The 26,189-nt window shown below is 37.6% G+C and overlaps 1 protein-coding gene across 2 annotated transcripts in view; it reads left to right on the top strand.

Annotated features, from left to right (window-relative positions):
• The window catches only part of RNF115 (ring finger protein 115), a 58,731-nt gene that overhangs the window by 16,137 nt on the left and 16,405 nt on the right, over positions 1-26,189 (top strand). For both annotated transcript variants that reach the window (XM_079902737.1, XM_079902738.1), the window contains exons 2-4: positions 1,871-1,929; positions 5,820-5,862; positions 14,014-14,225. In XM_079902737.1, the coding sequence (XP_079758863.1) occupies positions 1,871-1,929; positions 5,820-5,862; positions 14,014-14,225 (314 nt within the window). The remainder of the gene's footprint in view (positions 1-1,870; positions 1,930-5,819; positions 5,863-14,013; positions 14,226-26,189) is intronic.

The raw sequence follows: 26,189 nt of genomic DNA, 5'->3' as shown, positions 1-26,189 counted from the left end.
GAGAAATGTGTTCATGGTAGGAGTGCCAGGATTTGATGGTTGTCTGTGGAAGGTGAGAGGGAGCTGTTAGGAACGACTCCCAGTTTTCTGGTATGAACAAACTGATAATGCCGCCTCTTGAGAGAGAGAGAGAGAGTGTGTGTGTGTGTGTGTGTAAGAGAGAGAAAGAGCATGAGAGAAAATACGTATGAGGATAAGTGAATCTGGAAATCAGAAGAGTGGCCTGGGTTAGAGAGAGACATTTGGGAGTTGTTCCACATATGGGATATTTATTTTTTTATTTTTAATTTTTTTCATACAGGGGATTTTAAAGCAATGGGAATGAGTGAGAGAGGAAGAGAAAAGAAAGAGGAGGGCCTGGCACTGGGATGGTGACAAATCACATTTTGTAATTGATATTTTTTTCTTTTTAACTTTAGAATAGATTTAAGGTTAGCCTTCTAAAGTCAATCTCACTTCCTTTCAGATAAACTTTCTTAGTGGGAGAGAAAGGAATGTAGTTACTGCTGCCTGGGAGGGTGGGGGATGAAGGAGTAGAGGGAGGGGCTCAGGGATTCATATCGTCTCCAGATTATTTCATTTCTGGAGTAGTTCACAGTATGCCCATTATGAGTGTTTCTCGTCTTTCATGTGTATAGAGGAGAGAAAAGGTTGAGAGATTTCTAATCCACAGGGTAAAGTTCATGGTAATGTGAAGTTTTCCACAGTCTGGTTCCAGCCTGCCTATTCATACTCATCATACCATTCCCCTCCAACCTCCATGCATGCTGTATTCTGTTGTTACAGTTTTTAACCCCTAATTTCCTTTTTTATTGAGCAAACAGAGTACTGTTTTAAGTCTCTGTTTCAGATAAAGCCTTCCCTGATTCCATCAGGCAGACTTCGGTATTTGTTTATATTCCCAGTGTGCACTGATTAAAGAAAGTCTTTTATTAAATTTTACTGTTTCTTGCATTGACTGTCTCCTCACCAAACTAATCTCCTTGACAGAAGGGATTGGTCTTTTTTCTTTATATCTCTTTTAAGAAAGCATTTGAATATTTGAGTTACCATTCTGACTGTCTTTGTTTGAGTAGGCAAATACAGCTTACATTTCCTTCTGATAAGACAAACTTTCAGGTTTAGAAAAATAGAGAGCAAGAAAATAGTTGAAAATGTCTTTCCCAGATCTATTTTAATAGGTAGTTAAAATATACTTTTTTAAAACTATGGTAAGGCAGTCTCTAAATTATATTCTTTCTTATCAGCCCCAAAGCTTGATATTTAAAAGAAATATTTACTTATTTAAAAGAAAGATTCATGGTAGTTTAGGAAATAGAAGCTGATCTAATGGGATTGTTCTGGTTATTTAAATGATCATTTCTATAGAATACCTGAGAACATTGTTTTATTTGGAACCACTGATAATCAAAAAGCAGATCAGAAATATTGTAAAACTTCACTGTAAATTCCTAGTCTACAAATTGATTTATTCTGTGATTCAGTTTATGTCTCCTGTATGTACATAGTAAAAAAAATACAGCAATTTCTGTACCCATGAATATTATAATCTTCTACTGCTCTGATATATGTAGTGGAACTTTTTCAGTAGATTTGAATAGAAAATTAGATAATGAATTCATTCCAGTTTAAAAAAATAAAAAACTTTGACATTCTTGTTTTAGTTCTCAGTGGGAACTGCTTGTGAAGCCATTCTGTAGACATCTCATGGAATTCTTTATTTGCCAGAGTATAACAGAAAAAACTGTCCTGGGCGTCAGCAAGTACATACTACATTTCACAGCATCAGCTTGTGTACTGCATATTATTCTGAAACTATATGCTTAGCTTTCTGATGAACAACTTTTATTTGTCTTCCTTTCTTTTATAGGAATATATTTGTCCCAGATGTGAATCAGGCTTTATTGAAGAAATGACAGATGATTCCAGGTATTGTACAAGCTCATGAATAAATCAGGCATTCTGTTATCAAAATTATTTTTCTCAGCATCAACTGAATGAATAGAAGGGAATTTGTTTTATAACATACTCTATTGAGAGAGAGAGAAGAAAAGTGGCAGAGCGAAGGGGAAGAAAAATGGGAAAATTTGGAAAATGATGTGATAGTGGGTGTGATGAGATCTACTGTGGCATTCCTTGGAAACCTCTGTATCCATATCATAGTAAATCTGGTTAGTTTTCGTATATTTTCTAAGAGTTTGGGGATCTCTTGGATTATTGGTTGGTTTTTAGTGACCACTCTGTGGCCTGAAGGTAAATTTCTGTTATACCTCTTTGGTGGGCTGGTGAGTGACTTCTGACAAAGATATCTAGTAAGATAAACAGGCTGTTCTAGCCAGGGAAACTGAGTTGTTATTCTTGCGGAAGCCTTGGGTCCCTTGTCCTTATTAGGATTATTGCGGTCAAATTTATGCCATCTTGCCACTGTAATATCAGTTTGCTGGTAATGCTTGATATTGGCTCTTGTTGCTTTTACTAATGGTATAAAACCTATAAAAAGGGGACATTATTTCTGAAAGTGACAGTGTTAAGTATTCCTTCTTGGTCAATATGATTAAAACTATGAAAGCTTAACAAAAAGTAGAATAGTGTTGATAGGAGGGCCTTTTTGGGGTAAATGTAATAACACATTTGTTCTTTTTTGGCTATCTGGTTAAACATTGGTTGGACAACTGAAGAAATACTGACTGGGTAAAAAGAATCTGTAATCTGAAGCTTCTTTTAATCTTGGGATGACTTTGGGGCAGTAAAAAATAATGGCAGTAAATAATTCCTTTACTGTTGCTGTTGGCAGAATATAAAGTTGAAGGTCCCTTCCACAACCAGGAAAAACTACACATTTTACAGTATGTACAATTAGTTTAACTTTATTAATGATCAGTGATTATATATGTGTAAATGAACTGGAGCTTCTAAGGCAATATATGGCATGGGATCTAGTTTGGTACAAACACTTAAGTGTTGATATAATAATCTTGGTTTTAAATAACACAATACCAGTTCTAAATCTATAAAGATTAGCTTGATAGCAAAATTAGCAATTTTGCGTGGATGGCATGCTAACTTGGGATATCTTTTTATTTGTGCTATTATAATTGCATCTAATACTTATTTCAAGCAGGTATGCTCTGCATGCATTGAATGAAGAGCATATTGGTTGTTGGGGGGCGATTTTTTCAAAGTTTTTAAATACTAATCCTGCTTTCTTTAGCCCTGTATACAAAGTATGGTTATAAATGAGGTTTGTGAGTAACTGCAGGATGAATCTTTTCTAGCGGGGAACTATGAATTCTATGGCTCCTGCTCTCATTTGACTTAATTCTTTTCTTTGTGCCTTTGTAAGTCAAAGGTTGTCCTGTACAGGTGCTATTGGTACCAGATATTCAAATGCAAAGATTATGTCTTTTGAAATATCAGTGTTTTAAATAGTTGAAGAAATCTTTGTCTTAGAATCAGTCTTAGATGTAGCATGGTATTCCCTTCTATAAAGTTCATAAACATTTGCTTATTTGAATACTTAGCAATTACAGTAGTAAGTAGTGGATGGTAAAAATTAATGAGAGCAAGTCCTTATGTAAATACTGGATAATGGGTTCCATTTGCTATTAGACATTTCAGCTAGAGGGGCATCTTGTAAGTTTTCTTAAGCTTTGTAACATTTCTCAGAATGTTGTGGTTGTTATTATCCCTTCTCTATGATTAGCCTTATCATTCTTAAAATGCAAAGGAATTTTAAGGAAAGGGAATGCTGAGGGAGTTTCAGGGGGAGAAGAAGCCCAAAAGATAGAGTTGATAGCTTTAATTACCAAAGATGTTTGAATTCTTGAAACTGTATGGTAAAGTCAGGAAGGAGCCCTGGAAGCCTATCTAGGCTTGAGTAATAAAATGGATACATAGTGGTAGTTCAGTTATTTATTTAGCATAGATGTACTGGTACTTTTGGGCTTGTTCTACATTTGAAGTGTTTTTTACAAAAGATGTTTTAACTTCTGAAGCAAATACAGTTGTTAAATGGTTTCTAATTAGAGAATAAGGCCTGAGAATGATGACGTAGAGAATGGCATTAGCCTCGTTTTTTCACTTTTGGTTCCAGACTAACTGGAGTGTGTTTGTTTCTTCAATGAGCTGAGTGCAGTGCCTGGATTGGTATTGTAATTCTGAAAATGAAAATTATTTATAATAGTTTGTGGACTTTATTTCATTGAGGTGAGTGTGTGCATGCTTGTGTGCTAGTGTGTGTACTTTGGTGCACATGTGTGTGTCTCTTGAAGTAAAAGTGATATCCAGCAGATCTTGTGATACTTTCCATCCCGTTTCCGCCAAAGTGTGTTAGCCAGTTTCCTCTCTTCTTTGCAGATTTCGTGGGGACAGTGGGATCAAATATTTTTCCCCAGTCTTTGGGAATAGTTTTATACATGTGATATTAATTCAACAACTTTTACTTTCCAGTCATCAATATAGGATATGGTAAAGCAGGGTTTTCACAAGTGGTGAGTGCTCTGTATAATGGCTGATACATAATAAACACATATATTTGTGGTATTAATAAAATACAGCCTTTACCCTCTGAATTTATGTTTATGAAAGGAGGGGAACAAGTAGAAATGGATGAGGAAAATTCTAGATATTTTATTTTTTATTTTTTTTGCGGTATGTGGGCCTCTCACTGCTGTGGCCTCTCCCATTGTGGAGCACAGGCTCCGGACGCGCAGGCTCAGCGGCCATGGCTCACGGGCCCAGCTGCTCCGCGGCATGTGGGATCTTCCCGGACTGGGGCACGAATCCGTGTCCCCTGCATCAGCAGACGGACTCTCAACCACTGTGCCACCAGGGAAGCCCTAGATATTTATAATAAAAGGTTGAATTTAGAATCAAAGTCAGTGCAGAGGGGTGTGGAGGAGTCTTGTTTGGTTGGTGAGTTTAGAAAAGACTTAATGGAGGATGGGCCCTGAAGGGTGGGTAGGATAATCATAGAATAGGATAAGCTATCAGAAGAAGAAAAAATATTTATTGAGCCCTTTTGTAAGGTGCTAAATATAGTATCAGACCCCTTGCATTACTACATTTAATCATTCCCAATAGTTTCAAATGTTGTTTTCATCTGGTGGTTAAATGGTTTTTTAATGAAATATTATTTTGAGAATCTTGTTTTATTTCTTAGCTTCTGAGAATAGATGTTTTTCTTCCTTTGCTCAGATTTGAGCTGCATTGCTGGCTGTGGATCCTTCTTCCTTCTCTGTGATAGTCTCTCTCCCCAATTTTTTTTAAAATTTATTTATCTTATTGATTTTTGGCTGGTTGGGTCTTCGTTGCTGTGTGCGGGCTTTCTGTAGTTGCAGTGAGCGGCGGCTACTCTTCGTTGTGGTGTGCGGGCTTCTCATTGCAGTGTCTTCTCTTGTTGCGGAGCATAGGCTCTAGGCGCGCAGGCTTCAGTAGTTGTGGCTCGCGGGCTCTAGAGTGCTGGCTCAGTAGTTGTGGCGCACGGGCTTAGTTGCTCTGCAGCATGTGGGATCTTCCTGGACCAGCGCTTAAACCTGTGTCCCCTGCATTGGCAGGCAGATTTTTAACTACTGCACCACCAGGGAAGCCCTCTCCCCAATTTTTCATTTGGCTTACCCTTGATTTTGTAGTTTGTTATAATATTTTTCATAGATTAATCCACATGCCAGTTCTTCATAATTTCCTTTGAGGGTGTCATGTTGGGATGAGTTATTTTTCCTTATTGGGATTTGCTCTCATTGTACCATTCTATATTTAGCTTCCAGGAGGGAAGCTTGTTCCTGGGAATAGAATCACTACTCATTGCTTTTTCTCTTCAGTTTTTTAGGTGGTGGCAGCAGCACATCAACACATTTTGCAGAGGTAAGTTTTCCGTTGGCTGTATGGATTCTTTAGATAGTGGGTGGGTGTTAAAACCATGACAGATTTTCACTTCCCAGTGCAGCAAAACATCAGAATGTATAAGAAAAATATGGGCAAGAGTAGTCTTAGAAAGATTTGTGTTCAATAGTTGGGGCTTTGGCATGTTACTTTTAGTAAACCTTTGATTAGGAGAGAGCTGTGCTATATTTGAAACCTCGTGGTGTTTTCAGTTCTGTTTTCTGCTTCTATATTGTGTATATGGTGTGAGAATAAAAAGCTTGTATTGTTTTTTAAATAACAGTGTTGCAGACTCTTAATGGTCTGACAGTCAAGTAAAGAACAGGCCAGGATGAGTTGTAATTGAAGTCACAATGAGGCACAGTCTATGATTTTACACAGAGGTACTGGTTTCTAGAGATTACCTTTAATGATTGTGGTAGTTTGTAATTGGAATTTCAGGGCTAGATTAAGGATAAGATATTTGCTTGCCTTCCAGGTCTCAAGATGGGACCTACAATTAATTTCCAGTTCTTTATATAATGCAGCATCCGTATTTTTTGGGAAAAATAATCTTAACTAGGATTTGAAAATAAGACATTAATCTGTATCCTTGAAGACCATTTTAAATTAAACGCAGTAATTTTCTTTTTCATTTAATCCATTGACTTAAAATCTGGTTTTTTTGGACCATTTTAACCATTTTTAAGTGTACAATTTAAGTGTACAATTTTAAGTGGCATTAAGTACTCTTTGTTTATTAGCATTTAGAGACTGTTACCTCACAAGGGACAGACCAGCTCTGCCTACAAAAAACACTGGTTTGCTTTTGCTCCTATTGCCGCACAGCTTGGTTAGCTCTAGAAAGCTAACAGATGCTAAAAGAAAAAAAAACCCTTAAATCCCATAATCAGAATTTCTTTGTGTTTCAGGATCACATTAGCCTTTTTTGGTGATAGTTCAAGTACCTGAAGAACTAGCAAAACTTTTTGGTAGTTATTTGTGTATAAATTAAAACTGTATTTGCAGTGTATTTGAAAACTGGTATTCAATAAGAAACCCATAAAACCCTAAGCTTCTCTCCTTTATCCTCTGAAAATCATCTTAAGACCTGTAGCTCCCAGGTTTTTAAAAAAATTTTTTTGGACTTGCTGCTCAGCTTGCTGGATCTTAGTTCCTCAACCAGGGATTGAACCTGGGCCCTGGCAGTGAAAGCGCCAAGTCCTAACCACTGGACCGCCAGGGAATTCCCAGCTCCCCAGATTTTTCCGTTGTTAGATTTATAGTCAAGAAACTTAATGAAATTTTTGGGTAACAGTCCTGTTTTATTAAGGTATTTTCTTCTACTTATGGTCTGTGGTACTACTTTTTTTTTTTTTTTTTTTTTTTTTTTTTTGTGATACGCGGGCCTCTCCCTGTTGTGGCCTCTCCCGTTGCGGAGCACAGGCTTCGGACGCGCAGGCTCAGCGGCCATGGCTCACAGGCCCAGCCGCTCCGCGGCATGTGGGATCTTCCCAGACTGGGGCACGAACCCGAGTCCCCTGCATCGGCAGGCGTACTGTCAACCACCGCGCCACCAGGGAAGCCCCTGTGGTACTTCTTAATATCCAACATTCAGCTTTTTGCTTAACTCTGAACTGCCTTGGTACATGGGTTGATTAGTGTGATTCAAGACAGATTATGTCTTTGAACTCCCACTTTCTTATTTTGGTGGATGGAAAAATATTACTTAAAATTGATTCTGCTAACCAGGCCTGGAAGCCTTTCCGGTTTTAGTAATTTTTTTCCTTGTGTATGCTATTCCTGATTACACAGATTTTCACTTACTGGTTATGCATATGCATCAGAAGAGACTTCATCTGATTTTCCTTAAGTGTTAGTTCTCTTTTAGGAGATGGAAATACATTGGTCTGTCAGTTTTATAGATATGACTCACCAGGAGAAGATGCATTCAGAAGAAAAATAAATATATATAGTCAGTTTCCTAACTTCAGTAATGCTAAATCTGACACTGACTGCATAAGTTATCCTTCAGGTGTTGAAGTAATTTTGCTTAGTCATAGCCTGTGACTTCATGTTCTTAAGGGTTTGTAGCAAGGGCATGATTATGCCCAGTTTTCCCTTGTCATCATGCCTGAATATTTCAGTTTTCTCCTTTTTAAACGATATTTTGCACTTAAAAAATAGAAAAAAAAAGTATTTTCTTTTAATACTGTAGAAGTTGTCAGGGATTTAAAAAAATCATCTAAGAAGTATATGTTTAGTGCACTTCCAGCACTCTGCTAGAAGTAGGAGCAAGAAGCAAATGTTATGGTTGCCTTGCCAGCAAGGAACTTATAATTTATTTGAGGAACAAGTGCAAACATATGAAACAGATATGAAAACAAGTGTGTACAGAGAGTATAATAAACTTATTATGGGGATGTAACAAGTACAGTAGAAGGGAGAGATTAGGTGGGCTGCAGTCTTTGGGAAGACTAAAATCTTTAGGAAAGAGGTCAAATGACATAGTGATATGCACAGATCCAGACTGCCTGAGTTTAAACCCTGGGTCTACTGCTTACTGACTAGGTAACCTGGGCAGAATTACTTAGAATTTCTCTGTGCCTCTGTGTTCTCCTTTATAAGTTGGGGAAAATAATAATACCTACCTCAGAGGGTTGTCATGAGGATTAGGTGAGTTGATACATGCCAGGTGTGTGGGCCAGTGTGCCTGCCATATAGTGAGCGCTTAATAAATTTTACCCATTATTAAGACTTCATGGAGAAGGTAAAACTCCTTCATGGAGAAGGTAAAACAAGGCTTCAAGTACTAGAGCCTTAAAGGGTATGTGGAATTTAGATAAGCAAAGAGGTGAGAAATGCTATCGCAAGATAGTATTCATAGGCCATAAGGTCTTATACCCATGTCCCTGGAGGAAAAACTTAGAAAGAAAATTATGTGTGGAGAGGGCTTCCCTGGTGGCACAGTGGTTAAGAATCCGCCTGCCAATGCAGGGGACATGGGTTCGAGCCCTGGTCCAGGAAGATCCCACATGCCGCAGAGCAACTAAGCCCGTGCGCTACAACTACCGAGCCTGCGCTCTAGAGCCCGTGAGCCACAACTACTGAGTCCGTGTGCCACAACTACTGAAGCCCGCGCGCCTATAGCCCGTGGTCTGTAACAAGAGAAGCCACCGCAATAAGAAGCCCACGCACCGCAACGAAGAGTAGCTCTCACTCACTGCAACTAGAAAAAGTCCATGCGCAGCAATGAAGACCCAATGCAGCCAAAAATCAGTCAATCAATCAATCAGTCAGTCAATAAAAGGAAAATTATGTGTGGAAACGAAAGCTATTTTTCTTTTCTATATTTCAGTTGGTAATTTCAGCAAAGGCTTATGCTCAATTTTGCTCTGTTTTTCTTCAGCCAGAGTTGCTTGTACAATGAAGAGGTTATTTTCTTAATTAGCATTTACTAATAGCTGAATTCTTAAAATACTAGATATATCAGAAGAGGCTTAGTCCAAGCAAAATTTCTCATATAATTGGTATTGATTTTTTTTTCTGAATTGGGTCTGGGGTGGGGGAGATAGGGAGGGTGTATGAGGATGGAGGAGTGTTGCCAGTTAAATGGGAACTGTGAGTGATGTGTGAGGGTCAGTGGAGAGTGAATCTAGAAATGTTGCTAGCAGTTTGTATAGAGAGAGGACATAGCTATACTGAGGTTCCTGTTGATAACCTGGGGAATGGAGCCCATGGCTATCTGAGGGGTTTCATTGACTACTTGAAAGCTTCTGACCATGACCTGGTGCCAGTGAGACATCTGATCGGAAGGTCTCAACTTACCTCAGTTTTATCACTTCAGTGCAAGAGCGGCTGTAGCTGCTGCCTCAGATTAGCAGAAAATAAGATAGATGGCTTTCTAGGAAAAGAACTCCCAGGTGTGCAAGAAGGCAGGGTACTCTGAGCAGTCTGATTTATATTTATTTAAATAAAGTTTGTTTTGCTACATATGCAACATTACAATGGGCAATAAAAAAGGTATTAAAAAGCATCTGGAGTCCCGCTCTACTAAGAGCCCCCTTTCTCCATACATTTCCTTTCAGGTTTTGTCTTGAGGCATAGATACTGAAAAATATTGTAACAACATTAAGAAGATTTTTTAAAAATGAAAAATCTTCCATATTCTCATTACCTTATTTTTACTTTATTTATTTATTTATTTTTAATACTTTCCATTTCTCACATTCATGCTTCATAACTTTTCAGATATAATCATAGGATATACTGTATTGTATTTCTGATTTTTAAAATTTACTTAGGATTATGTCATAAATCTTTTTTCTTATCTCTTCATAGTTATAAGAATTATATATTTTATGACTTCATATTATTTCATGCCTGTGCTATATTAAACTGTTATCCTGTGTTAAAACCTGTCTGGTTATATGTGATGGTTGATAATTGATCATACCTCTTCCCTCCATCTGAGCGTCCAGAACATACTGAGAAATAAAACATAGACGCCAGGCAGATGGAAATAAAGATTTAGTTTTTATTCAGCCAAATGGAGAGCACAGTTGATCTGTGGCCAAATGAACATCCTAAGTCTGCACAGGATGACCCACTTGAGAATCAGAGGCTGCTGAGCAGGCACAAATACTCAGAACCACTTCTTTTGCATTTATGCAGCCTCCTTATAAATGAACTCCATCCATTGGAGAAATGCGAATTAGCAGAACTTTTGCTAATTAGCAAAAACTTTTGCCACTCACCAATCAGATGCATCACTCCTCTGGTAGGGAGGAGTAATGAGGAATGAATGAAGAGGTCAGAGGTGAACATGAAAGCTCTGATTCCTCCCTCCTCCCCTTTGGGTTTAGTAATTTAAGTCTATAGTTAGCAGGGGATTGGGACTAGTACCTCTGGTAGTTAGGGGAGGAGATCAGTAGGCTTTGAGGGCAGTTTTACTTCCACCTTCATGAAGGTTCTCTCCATTACCAGCTCATGCTCTTTTGTGTGTGCTCCTGGGACCTGTGGAGAAAGCTCTGAAATAATCAAGAACAACATAAAGTTAAATTAAATTGAACTACAATAAATAAAAGTGTTGATATTCTACTGTTTTTGACCTACAAAGATGGTAATTTTAAATGATTAAACCTAGTGAAAAGAAGTCAAACATTTCAAACCTTTAACTTTCCTTTACCAAGTAAATCATCCTTTACCTGTTTGCTGTTCTTCCCAGTCTCAGCCAGAGGGCTTGTACTCAAATGCCAGGTAGAGTTTGGGTTCTTTGAGCAGCTGCAGCCTGGATGGGATCTTAAAGGTTGAATTAACTCAACCAAATCTTTCATCTGTCTCACTTTTTAGTATGAAGGGTTAAAATAGCTCATTTCACAGTGCTGCCTACTTCACATCCAGTCCATTTGGAAATATCAAGTAAAACTCCTGAGCTCTTCAACAGTTGTTCAAAGAATAACTATGTTTATGTCATTCGTGACTAAGTTCACACCAGTAATACTGTTGCCAAGCAAAGATCATAACATAAACTCAATGGTAGCTGAAGGAAGAAGAGTGAAACAGAAAACAGTCTTGGTGTCAGCCTTGCCAGTTTTTTGTTCAGTGACTGCCAGTTGACCAGAGTCCATAGCCTCTAAATTTAAACTCATTTGGGAAAAGGTGCCTTTCAAGAGATTGTTTATGGCAGAGTGTTTACATTTTGGGGGGTGGGTGGGCATTGGACATCGTATTTTTTTCTTTGTGAATGACATTTGAATACTCTATTTTTATAAAATTTAGGAATTTGCCATAGTCACCCATAGCCTTTTATAAAAAAATTTATTTTTGGCTACGTTGGGCCTTCGTTGCTGTGCGTGGGCTTTCTCTAGTGGCTGCGAGCGGAGGCTACTCTTGGTGGCAGTGCGCGGGCTTCTCATTGCTGTGGCTTCTCTTGTTGCGGAGCATGGGCTCTAGGTGTGTGCGGGCTTCAGTAGTTGTGGCACGTGGGCTCAGTAGTTGTGGCACGTGGGCTCAGTAGTTGTGGCTCGCGGGCTCTAGTGTGTAGGCTCAGTAGTTGTGGCACACGGGCTTAGTTGCTTTGCAGCCTGAGGGATCTTCCTGGACCAGGTCTTGAACCCGGGTCCCCTACATTGGCAGGCGGATTCTCAACCACCATGCCACCAGGGAAACCCCTCACCCATAGTCTTGAGATTTGTTCTGAGAGTCCTTTCTTTCCCAGCCAGCATATTATAAACCTCTTAATTTCCTTTTATTTTTGAGCCTTATATTCCAGGCATCCGTGAGCTGATTTGAGGATGAGCACTGTTTTTATTTTTCTTTCAATATCCACTGCTCCTGGTAGTCATTCTAGTGCTTCTTATTCTTTTTAAAAAACTATTCTAATTTTCCTTAATTTATTGAACAAATAAATTTATTTTCTAGAGACCCAATGTAGCCAAAAATAAAATGAATAAATAAATAAATTTATTTAAAAAAAAAACTTGTATCCAGGCTATGTAGAGACCTTTTAAAATGGAATAATGAGAAAACAACCCAGTTTCAGAAAATGGCAAAAGATTTGAACAATCTACTTCACCAAAGAAGATATATAGATGGCAAAAAAAAAAAATGCTCAACATCATTAGTCATTAGGGAATTGCAAACTAAAACCACAATGAGGAGATTCTTTGGTGGTCCAGTGGTCAGGACTCTGCTTCCACTGCAGAGGGCATGGGTTCAGTCCCTGGTTGGGGAACTAATATCCCACATGCCGCGTGGCATGGCCAAAAAATAAAAACCACCAAAATGAAATACCACTATACCACTTACAGCATGGTTAAAATTTAAGACTGACAATATTAACTTTTGGTGAGGCTATGGAGCAACTGAAATTGAATGTAAAAATGGTACAACCACTTTAGAAAACAGGCTAGCTGTTTTTTAAAAAAGATAAAAATACATCAGCCATATGATTCAGCCATTCCACTCCTCTAAGATATGTACATAATTGTTCATAGCAACTATTTGTAATAATAAAAAATTAGAAACAACCCAAATGCCTGTCAACAGGTGGATGGATAAACAGATAAATAAAATTTAAATTATTTCAGATGTAATTTGTTTTTTTTCCATTTACTCTTTGTTTAGTGATTCCTTGGCCAAACCCAACAAACACTACCCCCACCAAGACCCTTTTAGTAAAAAGTGTGTACAATAGAATAGTCTTATCAGGCATTCTTACACTGCTTTGTCACAGCTTTGCCACAGCTTTCTGATGAACCTTCTATAAGTTAAGTATTTTATAGACACGTGTCTTCACTTTGTGGTGATGCTGCCTTTTTTTTTTACAAGTGTATAAATACATCCATTTTGTTTAATCTTTATTCTATGGTGGAAATGTGGATGTCATTGTTACAAAACACAAGGTTGTAATGTTGATCTAGATGGTTGACTATGCTTAGGACAGAAGTTCATGATCACCTTTGGCTCAAGTTTTTATTTTTAGTATGGGAAACTGGTCAGAGGCATGTGGATCTGAGCTCAGTGTTAAGGTCCAGACATTGGCTTGTTTCTTTTTTTATTTTTAAATTAATTAATTTATTTTTGGCAGCGTTGGGTCTTCATTGCTGCGTTGCGGGCTTTATCTAGTTGCGGTGAGCGGCAGCTACTCTTTGTTGCAGTGCGCGGGCTTCTCATTGCAGTGGCTTCTCTTGTTGCGCAGCACGGGCTCTAGGCACATGGGCTTCAGTAGTTGCAGCACGCAGGCTCAGTAGTTGTGGCTCGCGGGCTCTAGAGTGCAGGCTCAGTAGTTGTGGCTCCTGGGCTTAGTTGCTCCGTGGCATGTGGGATCTTCCCAGAGCAGGGCTCGAACCCGTGTCCCCTGCGTTTGCAGGCGGATTCTTAACCACTGCGCCACCAGGGAAGTCCTGGCTTGTTTCTATATGAAGGAAGTAGTTTCTTGGTATATAAATTTTTCCCCCTGTGCATATACTTGAAAGACTTCTCTTTTCTCCTCCATGAAATTGGAGAAGCATACATTTCTTTAATTCGGAACTGCTGAATTTTGAAGTGTTAAAAGTTAATCCTCTCTTTTTTCAGTATTTCTTCTTCCTGTTTCCTCTTTCTCCTTTTCTTAAAACCAGTAACATGTGCTTTATTTCTGGTTTTTACTAGTTCTGGGACCATTTGGACCCCACGATGTTTTTCCAAGATTTTAGACCCTTTCTAAGTAGCAGTCTACTGGACCAAGATAATAGAGCCAATGAGAGGGGTCACCAAACTCACACTGACTTCTGGGGACCAAGTCGGCCGCCACGGCTGTCAGTGACTCAAAGATACAGATCTCGAGGAAGTACTCGTCCTGATAGATCCCCTGCTTTTGAAAGGTGAGTGCAAAGTTGTTATTTAAGTTCTTTTAAAGGGTAGTTTCAATGAAGGACATATTGACATAACCTAATCTTTATAAGGTTTTCATACTTATTACCTTTGTGGACAAGATGGGGATATATATACAGAATGAAAATGAAGCTAAATTGAGTGTCTATACTCAACTAGTATAATTTACTGATGATAAACTGACGGATGATAAAACTAATGATATAGGTCTCTGGTTAATATTTTTATTAATATTTCAGATTAATATATCAGTGATATGTTTGTCAAAACTTCAGAAGATACTGAAAGGGATAGCAGATATATTGGATGACATTAGGATTCAAAAAGACCTCAATAGATTAGGGCAATGGACTTAATATGAAATTTAATAATGATATAGTCTTCTGCAAAACATTCATGCAACAAATATTTATTGAGTGTCTTTTATGCTGGGACACTTGTACTGGATACTGGGGATATAATGGTAAGCAAAACAGATGGTGCTACTTGATCTCATGGATCCCTTTTAGTAGGAATAATAAACACTGATTTTTCTAAGTGTTTGCTGTATGCATAGGATTGTGCTTCATGCTTTTTCTCTTATCTCATTTAATCCATATAAAATGGTAGGTATTGTTGCTATTCTCATTTTATATAAGAATAAACAAAGACTCAGAGAAGTAAGGTAACTTGGATCAATGGTGAATCTAGGACTTGAACCCAGGGATATATGCATCTTGTGCTGCACTGAGATAGCAGCTGCTAGCCACATGCGGTTATATCAATTTAAATTAATTAAAAGTTCAAAAGACTCAAAATTCCTCAGTCACACTCACCACTTTTCAAGTGCTCAGTAGCCACAGATATCGAGTAGACACCATATTTCACAGCACAGGTTATAAACATTTCCATCATCTCAGAAAGTCCTATTGGACACTGCTGTTCTAGAGTCTACACTCCCCTCCCCTCCACACACCTAGATTTTACTATTAATATTTTACTATACTTATGTTATCACATATCTATCCATTGATTTGTCCATTAGTTCGTCTTATATTTTGTAAATTTCAAAGTTAGTTGCAGACAGTCTTTCTTAGGACAATTATAGGCTATGGGAAGTCTGATTTAATGGGATTGTCTAGGACAAAAGCCAATGATATCTTAGACTTTTAATAACTTATGGTGCTCAGAGGTAAATCCATCATTTCCTGTGCCATTTAAACTGTATCTGTATTACTTTCCCTTTACTACCTGGCTTGGACCCTGTTGTTGAACTCCTCAACTACAGTTCATCTAAACTTTTACATCCTGTGCTTTTTCTCCCACCCGCTAAACTGCCAGTCAGTGCTGTGGTCCACTTTTCCATGCTCCTTTACTTGGCAATGGATAAGTACTGCTGGAGGAAAATCATATAAATGTGCCCACTGGTGCCCCTGCAGCTGGTAAAGGGCATTTAATCTCCATTAAACTGTCAGTGCTTTTAATTTGCATTTCCCTCTGCAAATATTTTGAACGATCACTACATTTCAGTCTCTGAATTTCCTATCTAGTAGATGATTCTCAGCAGCTTATTTGTATTCTTCATTATAAAAATTAGGACTTTAGGCATGAACTCCCCAAATCCCTGTGCCCAATTTCTTTGACATCAGTATTTATTTTTCCTTCCAGTCTCCTGAGATGAGGTATCCTTTCTTTTTTTCAAAGCAACTCCATCAGCCCATGTACCTATTTCTTTTGGGATTTTGTTTCATTCATTTTCTTCTCCCTGTTCTCTTTTCCCCCTTTACTGCTCCCTGCCCCGTCCCCTTATACCTCTCCCTCCTCCTTTAGCTCTGTGGTTTTCAATTTTGGCTATACATTAGTGTCACTGAGGATATTTTTTAGAATACAGATACCTGGGCCATACCCCCAGGGATTCTGATTTAATTATTCTGGGTGAGGTCCAAGCATTTGTAATTTTTAAAAGCTCCTTCGGTTATTCTGATTGTAGCCAGCGTTGAGAACCACTGCTTTAGTTACTGCCTAATCTTATTTCCTTCCCCTTTGAATAAGATTTCTTAAGGGGAGCCTATGTTTATTTTATGTACTTTCTCATCTCTTATTATGCTTCTGCTCCTATAGTCTGGCCCTTTTTTCACTAAAATCCCTGGTGACCTTCTATTCTGGTTACATACCCAGTGGATACTTTAAAATTTTTATCGCATGGGTCCAATTCACTGAATTCAACATTTTTGGTCTTTTTCTTCCCTCTAGAAATTCTCTACTTCTGTGACTTCCATGATAGTATATTTTCTTGACTTACCTATTTTCTGACTTCTCCTTCTTGTGGATAGTATTTCTGTATATTTGTTTTCCTAAGGTGTTTCCTTCATTTTGGTTTTCTTCTTACCCTTCAACAAGGTTTCTTAACTTTGGGACTGTTGACATTTTGGCTGGATAATTTTGTTCTGTAGGGCTCTCCTGTATGTTGTAGGATGTTTAGCAGCATCCCTGGCCTCTACCTACTACATGCAGTAACCAACCCCCCCTCCCCCAAAGTTATGACAACCAAAAATGTCTCCAGATATTGCCAGATGTTCCCCTGGGGGAGCAAAATTGTCTCTGGTTGAGAATACTGCTCTGTAAGCGTTTTCTGGCCGTTATTAGGTTCTCTCACAGTTCTAATAATTACCTGTATACAAACACTCCCAAATCTATATTTCTTTTTGACTTTTCTCCCTAATTTAAGATTTGAATGTATAACCTCTTGTTAGACATTTCTATTTGGATGTTCCATAGGTACTACAAACTCACAAAAATGGAAACCAAACTCTTTTCTTCCAGACCTGATCCTTTTTCTTTATTTCTGATTTTGATTGGAAGTACCACTCTCTACCTAGGCATTAATCTAGAATCTTTTCTTTGTCTCATCCAGCTCATATACACATCCAATCAAACATTAAGTCTTTCTGATTTTTTTTTCCTATTTCTCAACTCCCATTTTGTCCAGCCATTTTCCCCCTAGTTCATATCTACATCTTTTCTTGTTTGCCTGCACTATTGCATTAGCCTCCTTCAAAGCTTTATCATTCTTAAATTTACTCCCATATTACCCTTGCAGGATTATGTGCCTCAGTGTTCAGATCTGTATCACTTCCTGCCTTAAAATCCGTTGTCATGGGGTCTATAACTTCATATACAAGGCCCTCTTTATAGAGGTTTTGAACTCTCCCGACTTCTGTAGCCTTGTTTCTGGTCACTTCTTGCTTTTTTTTTATTCTACCAATACGAAACTTGTAGTTTTCTACATATGCCATACTGTTTCATGCTTCTATATGTTTTCTTAATCTGTTTTCTCTGGCAGAAGTACCTCTACTGCTTTTTTAACCCAATTAATCAGTCCTTCGCTGAATTTAGGAAGCCTCCCATGACCCCCAGGACTGTATCAAACGCTCTTCTTTTGTGCTTCCCCAAAGCACCTTATGCATTCTTCTATTCATACTTCTAACTACACAAATTGAAGTTATTTTAATACTAGGTAGCATTCATGAAGAATACATACTGTGCCAGGCTTGACATTCATTAGCCCATTTAATGTTCCCAGTAACCCTATGAGGTAGGTATTATTGAGGAAAATTGAGATTCTGCCTTAGTAGAGCCTCTGTTAGTTATCTATTATTGCATAACAGGTTACTCTAAAACTTGGTGACTTAAAACAGTAATAATCATGTATTCTCTCTCACCGTTTCTTTGGGTCAGTAGTTTGGATAGGGTATGGGGAAATAGTTTGTCTTTGCTGTATGATGTCTGGGACCACAGCTAGAAGACTTAAAGCTGAAGACTTGACTGGAATTTGCAGGCTTATTTGCTTACATGTCTGGTGGTTAATGCTTGCTTGTGGCTGGGGGTCTAGTTCGTGCTGCCAGCTGGAAAACCCACACATGACCTTCCTTAGTTTGAAGAGTCAAGACAAGTTTTTTGTTTTTTGGGGTTTTTGCAAGATGTCCATTAATTTGGATTTGTCTGGTTGTTTCTTCATTCAGATTAAATATCTGAGCAAGAATACAAAATAAATGATGTATCCTTCTCGGTGTATCACAACAGAGGGTGCACATGATGTCAGCTTGACTCATGGGTGATGTTAAGTTTGACCATTTGGTTAAGGCAGTGCCTGCCAAATTTTTCTTATAAAGGTGCCCTTTCTCTTTTGTAATTAATATATAATCTGAGGTGATACTTGGAGATTGAGTAAATATCTGGTTCTCTAATAGCTTTTTACCTAATGATATTAGACTCCATTGATGATTCTTGCCTGAATTATTACTATAATGGCTATACAATAATGATTTTCTATTTCTTTGATTCTTTCTACAGCTATTAGACAATCTGTTGTTAAAAAAAATAAAGTTTTTCTCTCTCCCTGCCCTACCTTATCTGTCTACTTATTTTAGCCCAGACTCATGCATTTTGTTTTAATCATTATTCATTTTGATGATCAAATAATCTCAATTTGGCCAGAGAAATTGGATCTAAGCATTTTAGGTAGCAGCCCTTGTTCACAGCCCTTAAATTAATAAGAGAGTTGGGACATCTAAGTAAAGTGATCATCCTGTGTTTCTCTGATTATTAGCTGATAATTTCTTGCCAGTTGGACAAATGGAGCTTCTGCTGCGTTTCCTTTAATGGAAATAAAATCTTTCAAGAAGATTTTTTTTTTAGTTGTCAAATAAGAACAGGGAGATTTACCCTAATTTGTCAGTTCTACTGTTTGAATGCTTAAAAACAATATGAATGCGGTTAGGCAGCCATATGTCCTGTCTGCAATCTACTAGAGACGTAGGTGACTAGCATTTACCAAATGCCTAGGATTTTTTAGGCACTAGGCTGTATACACTCTTCTCACAGAGCCGTTGAGCTGGGCCATGTACAGTTAAAGAAGACAGGGGTCAAATTTTAAAACGTTTTGCTCAAAAATTCCTTGCCAGACTAATAAAATATCAATGTGAAGATATTAGCTTGAATCAGTTCTCCTTGGTTGCTTTGCCTTTTCATACCATGGGAAATTGTGGTCTGTTCTGCTACTACATTGTCTCTTTAACTGATAGTAAGAGTGGGAGAAAGACATGAGCTTCCTTTTCTCACATGTCCTTTACTGATAATCATATTACCTTAGTAACATGCAAGCAACAAATAACCTGATTTAATGATGGCTCAAACAAGCTTTTTTTTTTCTTACACATAACAAGTCTGTAGGTAGGTCACAGCAAATTAGTTCAGTGTGTCAACCATGTTAGGGTTGGATCTCTGTGATTCTCTTGGTCTTTCCCTCATGCTTACTGCCTTAGGACTTCAGGCAGGAAGAAAGGGGAAAGGGATAGCACCAGTTTATTTGTCCCATATTTTGAAGGAAAGGAACATCTTTTTCACTGCTCCACTTCCACCTCTTCACTTCCTGCCTGGAAAATTCTATTCCCTGGGCACTTTGTCACATGCTCCCCACACTCAGCTGTAAAGAAAGCTAGGAGAGCATGGATTTAGCTTTTCTGTCCTTTGTAGTAGGAGGTGGCAAGGGAGAAGGCTGTTGAGAATGGATTGGGGTCAGCCTGTCAGTGTCTGCTAATTAGCTATTTTATTAGCTACTTCAGCTAATAGAATAAGTGGCATGTTATTTCATTATTTTATATTAAACGATGTTATAGCAATCTTCTGAAGATTTTAATCCTATTGCTTGTAAAATATATTAACCATGGGCACCCCTCCCTGACCCCTTTTTTGTGGATGTCATGAACTCAGTGATTTTGGCTCTAAATCAGTGTTTTCTGCGTTTTAGTCATTTAAGTACTGTATTGATGAATTTTTTCCTCTCTGTCATCATCATTATTATTATTTAATGTTTTCTTTAAATGGACCTACGTTTTTTTTTTTACCTGTGTTACCAAACTCAGGTTCAGCTGCTTGCCTTTCAAAAGCCAGTACTTGAGAGACCAGTGTTGGTAGGAAGGGAAAGGTTGCTTTATTTAGGAGGCTGGCAACCTGGGGAGAAGGCAGACTTGTGTTCAAAGGTCAACTCTCCTGCTTCTGATCAGGGGGCAAGAGCTTTGAAAGGGGAGTTTCAGGGCTGTATAGGTGGAGGGAGGGGCCTATGTGCAGAACAGCACAGTCAGCTCCAACAGTCATCTTGAAGTTGGTCATGTGGTGATCTGATCAGCATCATGATTGTTTTAAGCACAGTTAATCTTCAGTTCCAGGGTTGGTTTATTCCCATTTCCTTGAGGCCAGTTCTCAGAATTGTTAAGATGGAGCAGCTTATGTCATGGCTACAGTCTGGTCATCATGTAGTTAACTTCTTCCACCTGGTATGGGTTTCAGTATCTGCAAAACAGCTCAAAAGCTATGGCTCAGAATATTATCTGTAGCCCTTGAAGAGGAACTAAAGGTCCTTGACTTTGTTTAACGACTAAACTATTGTTTGGTTTTGTTTGACTGCTTTCCTTTGCTTCTGTATTTTCCCATTTCTCTGATTAATTTTATTCTAAAGTTTTTCTAGAGACAAGAGACAGGCAGAGGACATGGTGGGGTCTGTCCCAGGAAGGCCCCATAGGGTCCTTCTGTTACACTTATTTAGATGTGCTGTGAAAAGAAACTTCACAGTATTATCTGTGTAAACATTATTGACTGTATAGTCATTAGCTGTTTGTTTGGTTTTTTTTTTTCCACTTAAGTAGAGACTACTTCCTGCTGTAGGATCAGAAAATGTCAGATATTATATTTTCATTCTAAGTACACACTTAGGAAGAAAATAGCCAACCATTAGAGATGTGTAAAAATGGATTTTGCTGTGTTTATATGGAAAATAAAAAATCCAATTTACGTACCCGTTTATACCTGTTGTAGTTTTTTCTCACTGCTCCACGGGGGTAGGGACAATATCTAATTAGATATCTTTATTATCTAATTTTCTTCACATAGCAGGATATTTTGTCGAACTTTCCATGTCGTTACTTATAGACCTGCCAGATCTGTCGCATTTAAACACATGAATAGAATTCCATCTTATGAATGTCTGGTAATTAATTTAGACAATTCCCTAATGATGAACATTGGAGAGCTTTTAGATTTTCTTTTTTCATCATTATAAACTATAGTGCATTGAACACTCCTCCTTATTTATATATTTTTGTATGTCTATGAGAATCTATCTTTCCGTATTTTTAATTCTTTTTTTCTCTGTACTTCATTTTGGGTATTTTCTATTGACCCACCTTCAGTATCATTAGTCTTATCTTCTGCTGTTTTTGATCTACTGTTAAACCTATCAAAGGAATTCCTTATTTCAGATATGATGATTTTCATTTCTAAAATTTCAATTTGATTGCTGTATGGATTCAGATTCTTTGGTGATATTCTCCATCTTTATTTGAACATACTAGTCATAGTTAATTTAAAGCCCTTTTTTGGTAACTTCAGTATCTGGATCACCTCTGTGTCTATTTTTTTTTTAACATCTTTATTGGAGTATAATTGCTTTACAATAGTGTGTTAGTTTCTGCTTTATAACAAAGTGAATCAGCTATACATATACATATATCCCCATATCTCCTCCCTTTTGTGTCTCCCTCCCACCCTCCCTACCCCACCCCTCTAGGTGGTCACAAAGCACCCAGCTGATCTCCCTGTGCTATGCGGCTGCTTCCCACTAGCTATCTATTTTACATTTGATAGTGTGTATATGTCCATGCCACTCTCTTCGTCCCAGCTTACCCTTCCCACTCCCCATGTCCTCAAGTCCATTCTCTACGTCTGCATCTTTATTCCTGTCCTGCCCCTAGGTTCTTCAGAACCTTTTTTTTTTTTTTTTTTTTAGATTCCATATATATGTGTTAGCATACTGTATTTGTTTTTCTCTTTCTGACTCACTTCACTCTGTATGACAGACTCTAGGTCCATCCACCTCACTACAAATAACTCAATTTTGTTTCATTTTTATGGCTGAGTAATATTCCATTGTATATATGTGCTGCATCTTTATCCATTCATCTGTCGATAGACACTTAGGTTGCTTCCATGTCCTGGCTATTGTAAATAGTGCTGCAATGAACATTGTGGTACATGACTCTTTTTGAATTATGGTTTTCTCAGGGTATATGCCCAGTAGTGGGATTGCTGGGTCATATGGTAGTTCTATTTTTATTTTTTTAAGGAACCTCCATACTGTTCTCCATAGTGGCTGTATCAATTTACATTCCCACTAACAGTGCAAGAGGGTTCCCTTTTCTCCAGATCCTCTCCAGCATTTATTGTTTGTAGATTTTTTGGTGATGGCCATTCTGACTGGTGTGAGGTGATACTTCATTGTAGTTTTGATTTGCAACGAAGAGTAGCCACCGCTCACCACTCGCTGCAACTAGAGAAAGCCCGCGCACAGCAACGAAGACCCAATGCAGCCATAAATAAATAAATTAATTAATTAATTCAGTATATATTAAAACCAAGTTGGAAATACTTTGTGTAGAATGGAGTTGAGTTTAGGCTCAGTTAATTATAGACAGATGTTCCCCAAGTGAACGTCCAGGCAGGATGTTTAAAAATTATGCATGCTGGAGGACAGTTCCTTTTTGGTCCTGGCTTTCCTCCCATTTCTTTGCAGGGTGACTAGCACTGCTCTTTCCTTGCTACTAAATACAAATGGTACTACCCTATTTACTGTAACTAGCAAAACCATCTCCTTGGATTCCTAAGTTGCTGTGTAGGGACAATATTAAGAACCACGGATGTAAATTAGATGTTCTTAGATGGATCTAGGTGGTCAATCAGTATGTTATCTTCATCTGTCTCTCTCTTTGTTGGCATCATTATTAGATAGCTCTCCTGTGTAAAATGAAAGGTAGCTGATGGTAGTTCCAAGTTTATAAGAACATTAGAGCATTCATCCCAGAGGATATGTGCATCTGTCAACTCCCAGGGAGGATCTCTGGCTTGGCTTGTGTTTTGTGCCCACACGTCTGGTGGTGAGTGTATTATTCTTGTGTATTTTTTGAGTTAAGGGTCTGTCCCCTCTCATTTATTGAATAATCCACCTGATTCGAAATGTTACCTTTGTTATATATAGAGTTTCATATTCATCTCTATCTGGATTCTCTGTTATGGTCTGATCTTAATTGTGTACTCCTGTGCCTATGTCTTACTGATTTACTTTCTATAATTTTATAGTATGATTTGATAGCTAGCAGTGAAAGTCCACTTCGTTATTGTTCCTTTGCAAAAATTTTTGGATGCTTCTCTTACATTTACTCTTTCAAATGAATTTTAAATGCAATTTGTCAATCTCTGACCTCTCTCCCATCCCATTGGGATTTTGATTGGAAGTTCATATTAATTTGGGGACAGTTGGTACTTTTTATAATATTGAAACTTCTCATCTAGGCCCATGGCTCATATCTCAATTTGTTTGGTTCTTTTTTTATGTTATTCAGTAAAGTTTTATGGTTTCACTTAATTTTAAACTGATTATTAGATAGATTGTTACCCAGCCCCGTGCTACTTAATTGAATTCTCTTATTAGCTCTAATAGTTTTTCATTTTGTTCTCTAAGGTTTCTAGATTAGCAGGTGTATCAATTGATTGATACAAATATTGCTTGTATTTTTCCCCTATGTTTATGCCTCATTATTTTTTCTTATCTGTTGCATTAACTATATTATCAAAACAAAGTTCTCTAAGTGTAGCCATCTTTATCTTCTTCCTGACTTAAATGAGAGTGAATTAGTGTTTCTTTATTAAGCATATTCACTTTTGGTTCCTAATATGGTTCCTATCACATTAAGAAAGGTTTATTTTATTCCTAATTTATTATGAGCTTTTAATTGAGGATGACTAGTGATTTTATCAAATGACCTTTGCAGTCCTATGAAAATGACCCTTATAGTTTTTCTTCTTCAAACAATTAATGCATTATATTAACTAATTGATTTTATCACGTTGAACCAACAGTTTGAATTCAACAGTCTTCGAATAAAAACTACTTTGTCAAGGAGTGTTAATCTTTTAATACACTATTGGAGTTGATTTCTTCCTAATCTTTTTTAGGATTTTTGCATTGATTCATAAGGGAGCTGGTAATTTTCTTGTGTTATCTTTATCAAGTTTGGGTATCACGGTTGTATTAGTTTGATAAAATGAACTGGGAAATCTTGCTTTGTTCTTAGGCTTGGGAATAGTTTAAATAAGGAATTATCTATTCCTTAAAGGTTTGGTAAAAGTTACCTGTAATTTCATCTGGACCTAGAATCTTTTGGGGGACCAGATCTGTTACAACCTTTTCAGTTACTTCTAGGGTTAATGGTCTAGGGTGGAATTTCGTTTGTTTTTGTATTCCCAGCTTCTAGGTAGTGTCTGTTTTATAGTGGACATTGTATATACTTGTGTTGAATGAATGATTAATTGTAATTATGTTGCTAAGAGGTATGTATGGAACATATGAATTAGTAGTTATAATAGCTAAGAGTTTGTACCAGGTACTAGTCTAAGTGCTTTTCAGGTATTTATTTAATCTTCACTATAACTCTCTGGAGAAGTTACTGTGAATATCTCTGTTCTACAGTAGAAACTGAGGCACAGAGAGGTTAGGTAAATTGCCTAAGGGTATGAAGCCAGTTAAATATTGGAGCCAGGATATGGCAAAAATGATGATATTTGTATTTGGTGGGATTATGAATGTTTCAAAATAATTGAAAAATTTTAACAGTATCTTATAGTCTTCCCAATTAAAAAAAAAAAAGAATTAAGCATTTTCCTAACTTTCTCAGAAATTTTTCTTCCAAGAGACACATACTAGTGTGTCGGTAAGTAGAACTTGGGAAGTTTTAAATTCAGTTTATTTTCTCTTTTCTTTCACGTAAGTGTAAATGGAACACAACACATCTTTGGGGCATATTACTACTCTGCCTGATTAGCAGGTCTACTCAGATTGTTCTGCATGATTGTTATTACTTTGCAGTAGTTGTCATTATAATGTCACCCAGTGTTTTGAAAACACTTTACAATTTCGCATTTTATAGGGTTTTTTTATTGATTAAATCCTGGCTTGGCTTCTTCCTGATAACAGTTTGTCCTGTTGATTTGAGAAGTAGTATAACTTTTTATCCTGCTCGTCGGGTTCTCAGCTAGTGGTTTCCATGGGCTACATCTCAGCCTTCTGATCATTCCACCCATTTTGCTGTAGACAGAGTACTTTGTCATTTAAGAAATCAGATGTCAGAGATTAGCCTTTGTTATTATTAACTGTTAATTATTATTGTTACTAGTTATTATTATTAATTATTAATTGTTATTATTAATGTGCTCCTCACACAAATTTAAGGAGCTCTCCTGAAATGAGATGTATTTTCTTTGGCTTTTTCATTGACATGAGTGAAGCCTTTTTTGCTCATATAAAGAAGGGTAAGTCTTCAATTGTTCATCCATTCTGCAAATATTTATTGAGTGTGCCTAAAGTCCTCTAATCTGCAGCTTTCAAATGATAGTCTATCTGGGTGTAATCAGGTCATCTTATCTAACCTTAAATAATTATCTGACCTGTGCCAGAAGAGTAATGTATTAATTTACAACTTGGGGAATTCTACTTCAGTGACTGGAAAACTCATTGCTGCTTATTAGCTTAATAATGTCTTTGAATTTCCTAGATATCAAGAAATCAAAAGCAATCAGATGGTTGCTTGGTGTGTATAGAGTCAGCAAAGGAAATTGCATAGTCTTTTGGAGAAATTTCATTTGGATTGTGATAAGCCTAAGGAATTATTCATATTTCATCTTTTTTTAAAAAATTAATTTTATCTTTGATTGCATTGGGTCTTCATTGCTGTGTGCAGGCTTTCTTTAGTTGTGGCAAGCAGGGGCTACTCTTCGTTGTGGTACGCAGGCTTCTCATTGTGGTGGCTTGTCTTGTTGCAGAGCATGGGCTCTAGGTGCGCGGGCTTCAATAGTTGTGGCACGTGGGC

This window comes from Stenella coeruleoalba (genome assembly GCF_951394435.1).
Source record: "Stenella coeruleoalba genome assembly, chromosome: 1".
Taxonomy (NCBI): domain Eukaryota; kingdom Metazoa; phylum Chordata; class Mammalia; order Artiodactyla; family Delphinidae; genus Stenella; species Stenella coeruleoalba.
This window is presented reverse-complemented; position numbering and strand designations above follow the sequence as displayed.